The 17,061-nt window shown below is 36.0% G+C and overlaps 1 protein-coding gene across 2 annotated transcripts in view; it reads left to right on the top strand.

Annotated features, from left to right (window-relative positions):
- The window catches only part of LRCH2 (leucine rich repeats and calponin homology domain containing 2), a 50,322-nt gene extending 35,824 nt beyond the window's left edge, over positions 1–14,498 (top strand). For both annotated transcript variants that reach the window (XM_067304132.1, XM_067304131.1), the window contains 10 exons: positions 1,144–1,212; positions 3,759–3,807; positions 4,931–5,047; positions 7,069–7,113; positions 7,579–7,629; positions 8,556–8,613; positions 10,535–10,647; positions 11,825–11,962; positions 12,264–12,341; positions 13,532–14,498. In XM_067304132.1, the coding sequence (XP_067160233.1) occupies positions 1,144–1,212; positions 3,759–3,807; positions 4,931–5,047; positions 7,069–7,113; positions 7,579–7,629; positions 8,556–8,613; positions 10,535–10,647; positions 11,825–11,962; positions 12,264–12,341; positions 13,532–13,651 (838 nt within the window). In that variant the 3' untranslated portion in view covers positions 13,652–14,498. The remainder of the gene's footprint in view (positions 1–1,143; positions 1,213–3,758; positions 3,808–4,930; positions 5,048–7,068; positions 7,114–7,578; positions 7,630–8,555; positions 8,614–10,534; positions 10,648–11,824; positions 11,963–12,263; positions 12,342–13,531) is intronic.
- The last annotated feature ends 2,563 nt before the right edge of the window (positions 14,499–17,061 follow it).

Below are 17,061 nucleotides of genomic sequence, written 5' to 3'. Positions count from 1 at the left end.
TCTAAGCTAGAAATAAGATTACTCAGCTCAAAGCTATCATAATAATCACAGATGTCTGACTGAAAATCATTGATCCTTTAAAATTAATTGTTGTACTGCCCTCTGTAATGATGATGAAATACAAAATGAAGATGCCTACTTTATTTTACTTTCTTCCATTAAATAGTTGCTGGTCTTCCAGTTCTTTCTGATTCTTAATAAATTTTAGTTCTCTGTATAATTTAACATTAGAATTCAAAATTAATGATTCTAGTTACTATTCAACGTGACGCTTACTTGAAAATGTTTAATTTGAAAAGTGTTTCTGATTGGTTTGCTCTCTGGTCTGGGGGAGGTGGTTTTGGTTTTTTGAGGGTTTTTTGTTTGTTTTTAAGTGTTCCTAATAAATAGAGAGCTTATGTCTTCTGCCTGTGTGCACATGTGCATGGTACGGGTTTGTTTCAGATGAGAAAACATTTCTGAATTTATATGCAAGTTTAGGCTTTTTTTGATTGATTATATTTTAGGAAAATGGAATTTTTGCTGGTTCATTCCTGCCTTGTTTCCTTCTTTCTGCCTTAGTCTTTTCTCTTACCGTTCTGTGCCTAAAATCCTATTCCATGTGTCTCTTTCCTCCCTCTTTTTCCTGCATTTCCTTTGCACTTGCAGTCATCTTACCTAGCTATCCTCTTACCCGCTTCTACAGTCTGACCAACTTCTTATGCTCAGTCTCTGTATCATTTCCTATCCGCTTTACTTCCACCATCTCCTGTCTCTTCTACTTTTAGTGAACTGTGGGGCCTTTTGTGTTGAGGGCAGCGTAACTTCACAAAGGTGTGAGAACAATTCAGATGGTGTGTGTGTGTCAAGGAAAAGTAAGAGGAGCCTTCATTTTGTTTGGATTATGATCAAGTTTTACTTGCTTAAAACTCAAAACTTGCACTATTGCAAGAGCTGGAAACTGCATTGTTGACTTCAGTGGAAGCAGGATTGGGCTTGGGTTTCATGTGTGCATAATACACGTGTTCTAATTTTATGAAAAATGCTACTTTAATGTTCAAACCTTTTCTTTATAGGAAAAGTTGCACACACAGTACCGTATACTCTCAAAAGAGCTTTAACTACAAAGCTCTTGGATAAATGTGTATTTTTTTTTCATTCCAGGCTCCTTAATCATTCAGCCTCAGTAAGCACAAGGAACAGACCAAAGCAGCCAACGGAATCTGAAAAATGGTATTAATATACTTTTCTGTATCACAGCTTTCATTATTTTATTAAATTAAGTTTATTTATTTCATATCAGTCCTGCCATATTCTGTCCTATTGTTTTAGCTGAAGATGAAATTGAAGTTACACAGGTAATCTGGTTTTTAGCTTCTTTCTGTCAGGGGAAAAGTCAAGGTGTTCTTCTGAGCCATTAAAGTTGATGTCCTACAGAAACTCATGTGTGGGTCTGATTCAGGGAGCAGTTCAGATGCCTAAACATAGGCATTCAGTGGCACATTAGACATCCTAAAGTATCCTGTCTTGCTTCCAGTTCCAGTCCAGAAAAACATATGTCCCCTAGGTGATAGTCCCATGGAGATGTGTTGGGATACTCTTGAGTTGTACAAAATGGCATTGTGTCTGTGCTTAGGCATCTGAATTTTCTACCCTGGCAGTCCTTTTGTGTTCTTATGAGCTGTCGGAAAAGTATTGATGGGAGTTCAGCCTAGAAAACCTTTAGTTTTTATGGGGGAATGTGTCAATGAGGAATCCACTCTTGATAGTCTGTGCAATGAATTGTGCTGCTTAATACTGTTGTCTGCAGGAGCTGTGCGCACATCTTGTGCTCTTTGTGTGAATGTAAAACAAGAGAAGGGGCAGAGCCTTGTCTCTAGGAAATTGGGAAATTGCAGCTTCCTTTTACTACCCATGTGAGTGAGAGAGAAGCTTGCAAGTTTTTGGCTTTCTCTTCCTTAAGGAATCCTAGGCCAGTTCTGGGAATCAATTTGGCCAAGAAATAATCTTTTATTCCTTCAGCTGAAGGGGGAGAGGTCATTGACAGCCACCTAAAGAGAACTCTGTCCATGGAGTGGGGGAGGGCTTCTGTGATTTTTTTGCCAGCCTTTAAAATCTATATCTTCCAAAGACTCTCTATCTACCTGTGTTCAAACCCCACTTTGACTTTGAATTGGGAAGACGAGAACCCGTAATTATTGCTGTTGTTGCTAGAGAGCACCGTGGGTGGTAACTGCTCTCTACAGCTCTGTGCAGCCCAGGTGCAAATCAGGAAAACATCCAAACAGAAAAGGGACACGATATCGATATTTCAATGTGATGCATCCTGTTTTGGCTATCTTTTCTCTCCCTGGTATCTGAGATTTTGCAAGGTTGGTTGTGCACCTGTCTTGGGGTTACATGAGCTGTGCTGCAACTGCTGCTCGTTTGCACCTGGAGCTTCCCTGTCCTTGGTTACTTACCCTGCAGTTCCTGTTCTTAGGGATGCTGTCGCCTACTGTAGAGCACAGCTATGTCAGGCTTTGTATTATAGGGTAATTCAGGGAAGGTTACCTTTGCCTTACTCTGTTTTTTACACAAAACAAACAGCTCTGAGGTTTGGGGGTTGTTTTGTTTTTTTTCCTTCAAACAAACAAACTACACTTTGTTTGAGGTGTGTGTACAAGGTAGATGTCTCAGAATACTTGTTATTTCTTTGCACCGATATATAGGAGCCCTAGTCATTGGGTAAGGTGCATACAAATAGAACAGAAAGATTGTCACACCCCTAAAGAATTTCCACTTGTAAAAACATGTCATAGTTAATAGATACAACCATGTATCAACAGCAGGGTTGAATTATTTATTGCAGCAGTTTCTGGAATTCTCAACTAGATTCCTTATCGAGGTAATGGGCGTCATTCAGACAAATTTTCTATGCCACAGAGCTAACAGCTTTAAAAAGTAGGATTATTGATTTAAGATAAATGGAAAAGAAAAGGAAAGAAAAGGAATACGAGGTAACAGAAGTTACGGAAGTCAGTCTCACTTTGTGCCGTTTTGCTGTCTGCTAAGAATTTATTAGAATTGATCAGGGTGTTAGGACCTTCTCGCATTCAGTCCCGCTTCTAAGCCTGTTTTCCGCCCAGTTGTCAGGATGCGAATGAAATGGTTGCTGGTAAGGGTAATGGAAGTGAGCTTCCCGAAAAGATTCCAACAGAAGACACCAACTTCAAACTTTGTTAGCAGAAAACTTATAGTAAGATCAGGCACTGTCCTTGGCCCCTCAGTATATATCTGAGGTTTTGCAGTTTTGTTATTCTGTCCTAAAATGTTTGTTCCTTTCATTGCTATGGAAAAGCCTCTACTTCACTGTGTGGCGATAACAATGAGATGAAGTATATGGTTCTTCCAAACGAATATACTTTTTCTTAACTTTGAACAAAATGTTTGGTTGCCTCTTTGAGAAATGAAACAATTAAGGCGCATTAGTGATTTCTTAAGATCAATCAACACTATTCAGATATAGCCTTTGCTTAATAAAGCACAGTGTTATGTAGGAGATACTGTCAGCGTACTATAAAGGAGAGTGAAATACTATTTGAAATTTTAATCAAATTGCCATCCTTCTAGCCACAGTTTGTAATATCATTATGCAGCAAACCAGAGTAGTATAATGTTGCAGAGAAGCTGCATTTTAATATTGTGTTTGCTTTTTGGGACTTTTAAAGTAACTTGATGTTACAGTATATAGAAATGTAGTAAGGAAATTTAATAATGTCTGTTATCTTAATTTTTAGTATTTCAACAGATGAAGGGAATTCTCCATTGTCTCCATACAGTTGGCAGGTAAATGTCTAAATGTAAAACCATATCAAGCAGTAAGAAAGCGTAGTAAAACTTCTGTTATTTCCTTTGAAAAGCTTTCCCTTACTGTTTCAAGACAATTTCACTTGTGTTATGTTTGTAATGCAGGTGGCTTTTTTTTTTTTGTTGAGAATGTAATACTAAAGGCTTAAATACTTAAGATCTTGAAACTAATAAGACATAAATATTGTTTACTTGTTTTTTGAATTTCTTTACATATAAGTTTATTTTATTACCTAACCACACTGTTCGTTCTTTTTTTTTTTTAATCTGAATCGTTTGAATTGTATAGGTCTTTCACTTTCCACAACTCACTGAGAAACTTGCATGACATGATAAAAGTGCAGTGAAACTTTGAAGAGGTTTTTTTTTTTCATTATTGTTTTGCATTTTAATTCGTTAGTTGTTTATGGTTGCCTTATAGGGCCTGATATTCTAAAATGAAGAAAGCTTTAGAAATGCAATTTTTGTATGTCTTGTCCTTCTTATGAAATGTTTCCTTTGGGTTGTCTGCTTTTGTTTTTCATAGAGTATACATATACATACATATTCATTGTTATTTTATGAATAAACCTCCTTTAGCTGTCTCCTTCAAAGTACTGTATTATCAAACATGTTCTAAAGAGGTTTTTATACTGCCACTTGCTGTGTATTACCTTTTAGATAAGAACAGCAAACAGGTGCTTAAGGAAAAAGAAAAAAGAAAAAAAGTCTTGTAATAGCTATCCTTTTCCAGTGTAGTGAATATGCAGATTCAGAAATTAGATACATTAGATGCCTAACTGGCTTTGCAAGCAGTTATTTATGGTAACCTTAGCTGGTTTCCTAGCAAACCTGTGAAAATTAGGCTCAGTGCAGTAGATGAAGAAAAGGGTATTTTTTTTAATTATTTCATAGGTGCCTTTTCCTCTATGAAATGTGTTTTAGAATTTGAAAGGGAGTAAGTGATTTCCACCTGGACCATCATTGAGATGAGTAACATTTTTGTGTCATAAAGCTAGGTTATGGGAGACCCAAACAGTTTATAATTGTAGTTCATAATAATTTGTGCTAATGCAGACTTGTATATTTACCTGACATGTAAAAATGTTTCTGAAACTTACAGCCATTGGAAAACCAGAAAGATCCAATGGATGAGCAGCTTTGGCCAGAAACACAGCCAGTGATTTGGCAGAATGAAGAAAGAAGGAGAAGTAAACAAATTAGAAAAGATTATTTCAAGGTAATATGAGAGGAGTATTTAGTTTGCTTTCTTTTTTCCTTTTGTCCTGGCTTCTTCAGGCTCCTTTTTCTTATTTTGTGGATGGGTTTTGGGGGGTTTGGTTTGTTTTTTTTGGAAGAGAGTAAAAGAAACTGTGTAACAAAGTAAAAGATAGGTTGTTGCGCTTTTAATTTTGCATGTGATTATAGTTTTTCGTTTAATTCTTTTAAATTTGATAATACATATGTATTCAGGGGTGATGTCAGAATGCAGGAAAACTGGGGGGAAAATCCACTAAAAGCTTTCTTCTTGTGTTTATTCTTTGATTAAAGAAGGCAATCTACAGTTGTCTTCTGATAAAGAGAAACTAACCTTCAGTCTTTGGTTTTTCCCTGGTTTGGGTCAAACTTGAGGGATTTTGTTTGTAGTTTAAGGAAAGGAAATGTGCATCACCTTTTTGTGTAGCGTAATTATAAGAATTACTTACGCATTTTGATTCTTTCCGCATCAGTTTGTTTTAGAGGGGAAATTCACTATTAGCTATTTTGCTGTTTGTAGTGTGTATCATTGGTCACCAGGTGTCAGTGTCTGCTTGCTGCAAAACAGATTCAAATTTACTGCATTGTTGGATAGCATTTGTTTTCATACACGGTAGAGAAATGGGATATTTCTGACCAGTGCTAGATGGAGTTGAAATTAAATTTGGTTTATGAAATTAGTGTCTTGGGTCTTTGCTATCAAATATCTAAACCATAGCCTTCACGAAATGCTAGGGAATTTCCAAGAAATTAAATTCCAGGAAAGACAGAACATTCTACGTATGTGAAATATTGTGGGTTATAGTAACTATTAATTTTTTTTTCCTCAAGAATTTAGGGAGTTGTGTTCTAACATGAGTTCTACTGACTTCAAATGTGAATGAGTATCTTAAGAATGCATACCAAATTGTTGCAATGGGCATCTTTAGAATAGGGAAAATTTACTTGTATTATCATCCCGAAATACATGGAGAGTATCTTTATTGTACAATTTGTACATTGTTATTGTACAGCTATATTACTCAGCAGAAGAGTAGAAAAATGCCTGTGCCTGTGAGAATCGGAGCACCTTTTTTTGTGACACAGCACAGAAGTTTGGCTGGTACCTGAAAAGCTTTGTTGTGCTAGCTATTTAAAAAGAACCTTCCTACTGAAAACAGTTTTATCAATCAAAATGCAATTTTGCTGGAATAGTTTATAGTTAAACTTTGGATCCTGACTCCACCTAAGCTGTTGAATGTGGAGCTGTAAACCCTCCCAACAGTGCTCAGAGTTATAACTTTGAGGAGGATAACGTAGTTGCTGGTCAGATTTTTTTTCTTCCTTTTTTAAATTCATCTAACTACAACCTGCATGTGTCACCTAAGTCAGATCTCTGATGGAGAGCCATCTTTCTAGTTCCAGAGTTAGTCTTTTAATGCAACTTGTATTATATAGTGTATCATAAAAACAGGTAGGCTTGTTGTACACACATACCACATTTCTTTGTTTTTGTAGGGATAGGACTATTTAGTTCTATCTCTACATTTGCTTTGCAGGCAATGAAATGCACTTGTTTTCACAGGTACCATTTCTGTAACTTTCTTCCTGCAATCCTTCCTTCATTTACAGTGCTAAGCAATCTTAGCTATATTTAAAGTATGTTTCTTTTTGTAACTTTTGTGGGTTATACAGTTTTTACTAATAAGTAATACTTCAGAGTAACAGTTGCTCAGATCTTTTCACTAGGTTCAGACATGTATACAATCAGAGTTAACATTGTAACAGTATGTATTTTTGAAATACACTTACCCTTTAATCTCTGTGAAGAAGTTCCTGACTAGCCTAGGAACTACATGTTCCTTTTTTTTCTTTTTTTCTTTTGACAACTCTGTTTAAAAAAAAAAAAAAAGATATTGTCTGCCACTTTACCAGTAATAAATAACATCAGGCTAATATCAAGCCATTTGGTTCAAATGAAAACCATACTTGCATTTTAAAGTAATAATTGTGTGTGTTTTGCAGTATAAGTCTTCCAGAAAGAGTTCAAGTGGAAATGAAAACGATGAGGTGAGACATGGTAATCACGTAAAATACAAAGTGTTTTGTTTTATTTGCATTTTATGAATGCTTAGGAGGCAGTTATGGAACAGGAGAATGTTGGCTAGAGTCTATGCAAGCAAGCCTTGTATTCCAAAACCGTAGAATAAATATAGCAAAATAGGTATTGCACTCCTTTATTTGAAAAAAGGTCAGTAAGATGATGTATCGAAGAAAAGGAGGGTATTTACATACTTCGGTAATAGGAAAGCTAATTCAGCTGTCAAGCAGAGGTAATGTAAAAGTAATATCCTGCCTAAACAGTGAACAGTATTTACTTGACTCTACATGTTTTTAAATTCAGTTGCTACCAATGTGCCATGTTTGACAGATGTCGCACGTTTCATGTATGGTGTATGTATTTCATAATTTCATGCTTTTATTGTTAAATCATAATTTTCATTTTATAATTTCATCTCTTTGATTTCTTTTTAGCAAGACAGTGATAATACTAATGTGTCCCCACAGTCTCCTGTGTCGTCTGAGGTACAAGTTTGTGGTTTTGTTTTTCATTCAACAAACATTTCTTTATGCACATTACTGTTGTCACCAGGTTTCCCATACAAATATTAAGCTGTTAGTTTTCTTTGAAACTGGAATTAGAAATATTTCACATGCCTTTCATAATAAAAAGTCAGATATAAATAGGAATCAGAGACAGATATTAGCACAATGTTAATTTCTTCAACTTGTTTTACCTTTACAACTATTTGAGCTCTCCTAGATTATTACTGTTTGGTTTTTTTTCTGGGCTGGTTTGTCAGAAGGATGCATTGTTTGGTCTCCATTATCTTTCCTAATGAAAATAACTAATAAGAGAAATCAAATTTGGCATGTTTTGTAGGTATCCACACTGAACTAGCAGTTCAGAAGATTTTAAGTACTTGTGGTTTAGTATTCTGTCCATCATAGGGAACCCAGAGATGCTGAGACTTTTTAAGAGGTTTCATCCTTCACAGTTCTATCTTCACCGCTGTGGTATAGCTTCACAGCTTGATTCATCAGTTGTTTTCCTTTCTAAGGAAAATCCATGCAGGTCTCACTATGGTTGCACTACTAAGCTATGAATAAAATACACCAAATACGATAATTATTTCCTCCTAATGTCAAAAGGGAACCTGAGGGAGCAGAATGAGGAAAGCATCTCCCAAATATAGCGAAATGAGCTGAAATAAGGAAGTCTGGTGTGCATATCAGATTACTGAGTACATTTCTCAAATTAGATGGTTGCATGAGAAAAACTGATCTTCATAATTCAAAGTAAACATTTCTTTAAAAAAAAAAGTTGATGCTAAGTGTTATTAAGTAGAAGGACTCACTTTAGGCAGGAATAACTTAAACTTTATCTTGATGGGAACAAAAGTTAATTCTTAAAGTCAGTTTTCTTCCATTCATTTAATCTCTTTTCACAGGATTATGAAAGGACAGACAGTAACACTCATGGTCCGTTTGGTCTCAAACCAAGGTCAGGTAAGCTGCTCTTCTCTGACATAGCGTGATAGAACAGATGTTTCTTCCCCAGGCTGGAACAGTCAGTAAGGATAGCAGATGCATGAATTGGAACGAGTACAAAGAGAGGCCACAGTACAGCAATCCACTCGGTGTGCTTACCACAAACATAGTACTGGGAAAGGCATAGACAGCTGCTTTGGCAAACTAATAATTGAAAGTTGCCCAAGTTGCACAGTGATTTGTTATTTCATTAATTTATTTTCTGCATATTTAGTCACCCACAAAGAACAGGGGGACAGCATGCAATTCTTGTTGAGACTTGATGGCTGACGCAGAAGGGTTTCAAGAGAAGTAGGTTTTTGTAATTTGTCCTATGAAAGGATATGTGGAGCAGCACTTTGCCAGTTTAATGGCTTCGCGCCTTGTTGCGCCCAGATCTTTCAGAGTCTGCCAGTCCCCCGAAAGACAATTGTGTCGGATGGGATTGTCTAAAGCAGATTTTCATTCCTCTGAAATCTAGGAAGAAGTAGTACAGATTTTTTTTAACTGGTACAGTATTCTTTTGTTTAGAACTGTCAATGTGAATGCTGTATTGGAAAATGTAGTTTGGCAAGGCTACTGTGCAGTCTTTGTTCCCTTGAGAGTAGTATTAACTGGAAAAGTCCTTCTGCAAAATCATTAAGAAAAATGATCCGAACTCTTCAGAGTTTAGTTTCATTCTGTTTGTACGTTAACAAAGCTTGACCTCCATAATACTCATTCGTGATCCCTCAATAGCAGAATACGTCTGCCTAAGATCATGCAGGTGGCTCCTTCAGGGGCTCTAATCGCTTGTGATTTGTAAGCAGTCAAGGGAGACTTGTGTGCCAGAGTTGTGGGTGTTGCACGTATGAGGGAAGCACAGCAGAGCTTATTTAGAGGCCTTTGACTTATTTACAGCCTTGGCTGCAGGAAGGTGCAGATTTGATGGGTGCACGCAAGGTTGTTTTACCATTTGTCTGCCCCCCCACCCCCCCCTTTTTTTTTTTTTTTTTTGGTTCCCTGGTGCAGCTCCTAGGAGCTGTTGCCAGCTCACATCTGCAAACCCCTTCTAAAGCTCTCCTTTCCCCTCTGTTCTTGAGTGTTATATGGCATTTTATCTCTTGGCTGTGAGCAAAAATCTTTGTATGGCTTTTAAGACTTGCTCTTGACATAGCATAGTTCTGAGAACAGTTCACTCTCTCACAAAAGAGGTGTTACAGAAGAAATCCCAAAATCTTAGTGTGTTTTTTAGATACTTCCATAAACATTGTAAGTAAAATACAATTTTATTTCTCTGTATACAAAATGCATATTCTCATAATGTAAAAGATCAGAGCAGTGATTTCAAGAACATCTGCTATGAAATACCTGTGATTTTTTTGAATGTTAGATCTCTTGCTAAAATCCAAACTATTAGAAGCAAGAAGGTTCTGAAGAATTAAATACTGAATCTTTTGCTCGAAAGTACAGGCTAGAATACTTAAAAATAGAACAGAATTGCTACAAAAGCTTTATTTGCCAGCATTCTGTAAAATAATACAATTGATCATATTAAAAGCTTTCTGACAATGAAAATTAGTAATGTATATGTAGTTAAGAGTATTTAATAGACAAGGCTAGGCTTCAGGATAAGCTTGCTAATGTACAAAGGGAATTATATACATCAAATGGATATTTGTGTATTGTGTATTCTACCTCCATATTTTCTAGTTACAGATTTGCAGTTAAATAAGATGATCCATGTGCTTTGAAAGTTCTGTTTCATAGAGAGCAGCCTTTTCCTTAGGATTCTGAAAAGTCTCAGTTCTGAAAAGTTCTGCAGCTTTTTTCTGCCCATTTCGTCCTTGTTGGTGGATTTTTCGTCATTGCACTTTTTTTAATCTGAATTCTGAAAACTAAGTTCACTAACGTTCAACAGCTTTTAGCCGCGCATCTCGCCAGGACTATGGAGCAATGGATCCTGGATTTACAATGAGGAGGAAAATGGAGCATTTAAGGGAAGAAAGGGAACAAATAAGACAACTTCGCAATGTATGTACCCTTATTTAGTATATTGGTTCAAGCTGTTGGGTGCAGTGTATTTAGTTTGCTCTGTACTACAATTTTTACATCTTTATAATAAAGGCCTGGGAATCATTCCGGTTGTACTAGGGCATCTCTGCAGTGATATTTCTTCCCAAGGAATTTTGTGCAACAGAGCTGTCTTTCTACCTGTCTGACAACAGGCAGTTACAGTAAAATTAAACAACAAAAGTGTATCATTGGGATACCTTTATATCCCAGAGGACACTGGTAGTATTTTTGGTCCGCAGGAACCAAAAATTTTTTTAGCTGAATGCAGGGAAAATATTTTTAGGTTTCTAACATTCCTAGGGAGACCCTAAGTCTAATTCAGTGTGTGCTGCTTTGTGTGCTTCATCTGAGATTTGAAGAATAGCCAAGTGCTTTTTGTGTGTAGAACTTGCTGTGAATTACCTAATATCGAATGGGATCTAAATTTCAAAATTCCAGTAAGTTGTTTTCCATATAACTCTGTTTTCAGATATTTAATAGTTTTAGTTAACAGTAAATTCACTGTGAACGGTAAATGCTGTGGTAGCAGCTTTGCTTTCCAGGGTAGTGCTAGTTTGGGTTGTGACTTCTGTGAAGGCTGTTTCTGTTCTGTCTGGTCCACATCCTGATCTGTGAAAGCTTGTTGCTGGAATGAGATAAAAAAACATTCCCTGATTCCCCCCTCTGTCTTGCAACACAAGTGTGGGACCTTCCCGGCCACCATTTCCTACACTACTTAACTGTCACTTGGCACATAAGTGAAACATCAGCCATGCCTGAAGTGATCGTATTCCCCTCTTCCCTCTTATTTCTCCTGGTAAATCTGTGTGTGATTTCTGCCCTTAAATTCTGTGCTTTCCTATTGCATGTAGTTAGTTCATCACATGCTTCCGAGTTGTGAGCCATGGTAGTAGCTGGCAGACTCTCTTTCTCAGTGTGTCTAATTGTGCCATTAAAAAAACGAGCAGAAAAAACATAAGATTAATAATATAAAGGATATTTGTACTCAGTAGAGCGTGAGCTTGACTTCATTTATTTCGTTTTAGGATTAGCGTGTCCTTTTTAAACTTAACGCTTTAAAACAAAAATTCTGGATTTAAAATTAAAAATTAACCCAAAGTTGAAAGTGACTTACCTATGGAATTTTCTTTAACAGAATCTTGAATCAAGGTTAAAAGTAATTTTGCCGGATGATATTGGAGCAGCATTGATGGATGGAGTCATTCTTTGCCATTTAGCCAATCACATAAGGCCACGTTCTGTTGCCAGCATTCATGTACCATCGCCAGCAGTGGTAAGTCATTTATCTCACTTTTACTTGTCTCTTACGTGAAAACAGGCTGTTAAAGCTCAATACTAAAAATCATGAATCATGTTTATCATATTAATTGGCTACATTCACCACCTCCATTTTCCTTCAAGAAGTGTTAAACAAGGCTCAGAAGTTTGGTTTAAAAGCTGTTGTCATATACTGAGTGTTCACAGAATTTGTTTTGTGTTCTAGTTTGTGTTTTAGCAACTGTTACTGAATTTGCATCAGAAATATACAATCCTTTACAAATGTATGACGAAGATCTAACATCCTGTCTTTACAGCCTAAACTCAGTATGGCAAAGTGCCGAAGAAATGTTGAAAACTTTCTTGATGCTTGTAAAAAATTGGGCGTTCCACAGGTATACGAATTGCTTTATTGACTACTATACTTATTTACAGTAATCAGAGAACATACGTCAGCAGTACTGCAGTTCATTTTTCTGGGTAAATTCAGGGAGCCTAGTGATTATAATGCTGATCGGGGAGCTTTAATTGTATGAAAGAAGTCAAGTGTCCCATTTCTAGCTGGTGGCCTGAACTTGAACAAGACACTTCATCTCTATGGGTTTCTAGTTAGTTCCATGTAGTAAAAATGATACTGACCTCCGTAAAACAAAGAACAGAAAAACTGATGTGAGATAATTGTTGCTGTAATATTTGAAAGTCTTAGTTTAGCAACTCAACTTTGGAATGAGTTTCAGTGTCTGCCTAGGAAAAATCTTGCAGATCATACTACAGAAATATGTAGCCTTTAGCACAGTTGTAGTTGCAGCTCATTATCATGTTCCTGTTGCCCAAGTTCATCCTTTTACTTCTCTCAGGGTGGGGGAAAAAGTTAAACCATGTCCTGCGTTTTAGGGGAGAGACAAATCTCTCTCACCGCACTTCACTGGAACAAGAAAATTAGTTCATGGATTTAAAACCGTGGGTTTCTGCCCTGCCTCAGCTTCCATCTTGCATGAAGCCCTAGGTCTTTCAGAAATTAAGGATTCAAAGATTCATGTACTGAGTTACCTGTAACAGCAGTTAGCATAGGGGGGGGAAAAATGTCCAGGTTGTGCTGTCAGAGCCTTTTTAAACTGAAAAATGACTTCACTGGGGAATGATTCATTACTGAGGACCTAGTCTATCAGCACTTTCTAGGTGTCCCTTCTACAAAATAACAGGAAGGGGGAAGTAGGCCACTGAGCCAGCACTGCCCATCAGCCTTGCTCTGATTGTGAAAAGAAATAGTCTTTGGCTTTATGAAATTAGCACCGTCTTTTATGTATCTTCTGCTGTTGTTGTAGCTTAACATTTTAAATGTTCTTTTTGCTGGTTATGCATTCATAGTTTGAGTGAATTTTTCATCCTCAAATGGGAATTTTAGATGCAATTAATTTCTGAGCATTCTGTTACTGTAGAGAGCCACATGCAAAATCTGAAGTCAAAGCCATTTTCTATGCAAATGTCTGATAGTGAAGTAAATGAGACTTCAGAGAAAATACTTTTGTTACCCAGCTTGGAAAAAATGAATCAAGCATAATACGTGTACCACTTTATTTTACAGGAAAGACTCTGCTTGCCTCATCACATACTGGAGGAAAGGGGTCTGGTTAAAGTTGGCCTCACAGTTCAAGCTCTGCTTGAATTACCTACGTTGAAACTATCTCAGCTTTCCTCCATGTAACGTGACTTCTTGGAAGCTAAACAACTTACCATTTGGTCTGTTGATATGGATTGCTCTGGGGCAATTTAGCTTCCTAAATTGGAACATCCAAGCCATCAAAAACTAATATGTGTCCTAATGCTGTAGAGAGCCTTACTTTGGAGTTGTACGTAAAACCTTGGAGTCAGCTGACAGTTAACAGAACATAATGATTTTTTTGTGTGTAATTGGATGCACAAAGAGATTGAAGTTCTCTTTCCAGTTAACCTAAGTCAAAAGCTGCCATAAAAGCTTCTGTAACATCTCATGATGTTACAATTAAAAGATGGATTTCTTTTCCTACATTGAAAATGTTGTTTGAATTTCTTTAGAAGTACAAAACCCAAACCCCTTGCTTGAAAGATTAAAGTCAATCATTGATTTAAAGGTAAAACAAAAATGTAGCATTGATATGATGGTAAAAATCTGAGTGACTGATCCCATGTAATCCACTTTTACTCTTTCAGAAAGCTTAAAGTTTGAGTTCTTTATTTCTTGCACTCCTGATTGTAACTTACAAACTTCTAACATTGCCAGTATTTAGTCTGAGTTTATGGTAATTATACAAACAGCATAGAATGGGAAAAAGAACATATTTTGAGTTTTTCCAGTCTTCTAGGTTGGTGCCAAATATTTTTTTCAGTTGTACTGTAGATTGTTTACATGTGAAGTGCCTGTGTAATTGATAACTCTTAACGGTCTTAAACATTTTTGCAATTTCTTTGTTTAAAATAGATACAATGGGAATTTTTAAATATTTTAATAGTTTTTTGTAAAGTCAGTATGTGAAGATTTGAATAATACTTCACTTTTTTGATGTTGGATGTTTTAAGTTTGTTGCACAATTTAATTGGTTATTTTATTGTCTAATGATTAGAAAATACTGTAAATACATTTTTATTTATGATATTTAATTTGATACCTAATCACTTTTGTTTTAATGTATTGTTGGACAAAAAGGTTGTCTGCTTTCCTTTGTTTGGGACAAACAGTAATGTACATGGTGAGTAAGACGTGAGAACTAGTGATGCATACAAAGTAATTTAGGACATTTTTGATAAAACTGCCAAAATCTCAGGTTTACGCTGTGACTTTCAGGATTTTATGTAATATTGTTCCTGATTTCACATTACATTTTTACAACAGGTTTATCCATAATTTAGTTGAAAAATATCAGTGTTGGGATGTTTATTTTTAGTGTTTACAGGGTTTATTGTAAAATTTACACACACGCGTGGCATAGCACACAAATCAGTTTGTACAGATGTCACTGTGCTGAGACGTGAGACCTTTCTGGACAAATGTAGAAAGAAAAAATATTCCCACAGTGGTAGTTATTAAACTTCTGGGTATATGTACTTGTTTGTTTCTGCACAAGATCTCAGTGTTTTGAGAACATTCTGAAACCATACACAATTGAATTCCTCTCCAAAAAAGTTGCAAATCATTTGGTAATTTTGGTAATAAGTCTGTTTGCATTAGTTTGTCCTTCACGAATAGGTAGCTCAAAAGAGAGAAGAAAAGAAATAAAAGGGAAAAAGACAGAAAATGTTAGGTTCTGACTGTCACTGATTTTCTGGTTTAAGCTGTTAATTTAGATCAACGGATATGTTTGTCAATGTATAACAGAATTTAATTCTGTTCTTGCCGGTTGATCCAGAAACCACTTGATAAAATTCATAAAAGAACGAGGGAGGGGTATCATCTACTCCCTATTTCAGTTATAATAGCCCTTAATATCAATAGTTGAGAGAAAAAATAAACTTCCAATTACAAGATTTTTTAAAAGTTACTTCATTTTAAAATGAAGTGAAACAGACTGATTCATGTGTAATAGTTAAAATACACTATTGTTTATATAGTGTATTCTCAATGTATAGCTCATTGACAAGTTAATTACAACTTAATTTGTGAAGTCATCATTACAAATTGTTGGTTACAAAAATATTTGCTTAAGGAAATTGGATTGCCTTGATGTTGAAACATGCTAGTTTATTTATCTCTAATTGTTTTTCAAATCATTCACATAAAACAGAGATTTGAGTTTTTAAAATGAGTATTTTTCACTAAAGGCAATGTCAGAAAAGTCTTGCTAAGACTAAAATGAGTAAGCTTAATATAATTCACTAAGCAGGATTTTTGTCTCTGCTCCACTTGCAGAACATAATTTAAGAAAGGTTTGTTATCTTTCAATTCCTTGCTATGATACTTGACAATAAAAAAAAGTGCTCTATTTTAGTATGGTAGCCACAGACTTGCTAGCTGTAAAGAAATTAAATTGTCATCTAGATTATGTGGCTTGATTTACGCTACTATTTCATTGTCATATTTTAAATGTGTTCTGATCCTAAAGTAGCACTTTCTTTTTTCCAGTTAGAAATAAATTCATTCTTCATAGCTCACTGACTATAGTGAGGTTTTTTTCATTCACTGATTATTTTTTATTTCTTGAAATAATACCATGTGTCAGGGAGATGATAGTTATCACAATGTAAACATTAAGAATTCTCTTGTAGTATGCCAGCTGCTTACAAATTTTTTAAAACTTGACCCACTATTTCCAAAATAACTTGAAAATTAGATATGAAGTTGACGTGCTCATTTTGAATTGTGTCTCTTAAGCTGAAAACCACTAAAACAGCATTTAGTTTTTTAAGCATTCTGGTGTTCTTCCACACAAACTTGCTAGAAGCAGTCTTGCTTTGCCATTTTGTGGAAATTATTACGGCCCCTCTTCATGCTTTTCAGCAGGCATCATGGGGAAGGATAATCATGATTCTTACAGGATTTCCTTTTTAGCATTGCAAAGGTTAAGGCCTTCCAGTATTCCCAGGAGAAGTTTGAGGAGTGATCCTGCATGTCCAGATGAATCTTTTCTCATCTTTCTTTAGCTGCTTTCACAAATACTCTAAAGCCATGCTACAATTAGCCATTCCCTTTGTGATTTTTTGGGGGGACCAACTGCAAAAGAGATACTAAAAAAGTTTATACAGCACTCAATTTTAAAATGGCCAGTGGAAATAGTTGCTCTCTTCCCTGTACGAGAATCCGCCTACTGTCCCCTTCCTTCCTTTCCATCTGATCCCAGCATCTCTGTATTTCTTTTTCTGCTTTTTCACAGATCCAGGAACTTCACCTTATTCGTTACTGCATATTCCTCTTCCCCGCTCCCTCTTTACTTCTTGTAAGAGAAAATTGCTCCAGTGGCAATAGTGAACTACTGTGATCCCAGAATCCCTGCTCCCAACATTTCGTACATTTGAGATGACCTTTTTCTATTTTGTTTAGGAAATAAAGTGATTACTTAATATTTGGCACAGCCGATAGGGGTTTTTAAAACGTTTATCAGAGGCCTGCCTAATTGCTATTGTGGTTGTTTGGAGTTTTGCTTT

Source organism: Apteryx mantelli, chromosome 13, assembly GCF_036417845.1.
Source record: "Apteryx mantelli isolate bAptMan1 chromosome 13, bAptMan1.hap1, whole genome shotgun sequence".
In the NCBI taxonomy this organism is placed as follows: Eukaryota; Metazoa; Chordata; class Aves; order Apterygiformes; family Apterygidae; genus Apteryx; species Apteryx mantelli.
Note: the sequence above shows the minus strand (reverse complement) of the source record. Positions and strands in the feature narration are given on the sequence as shown.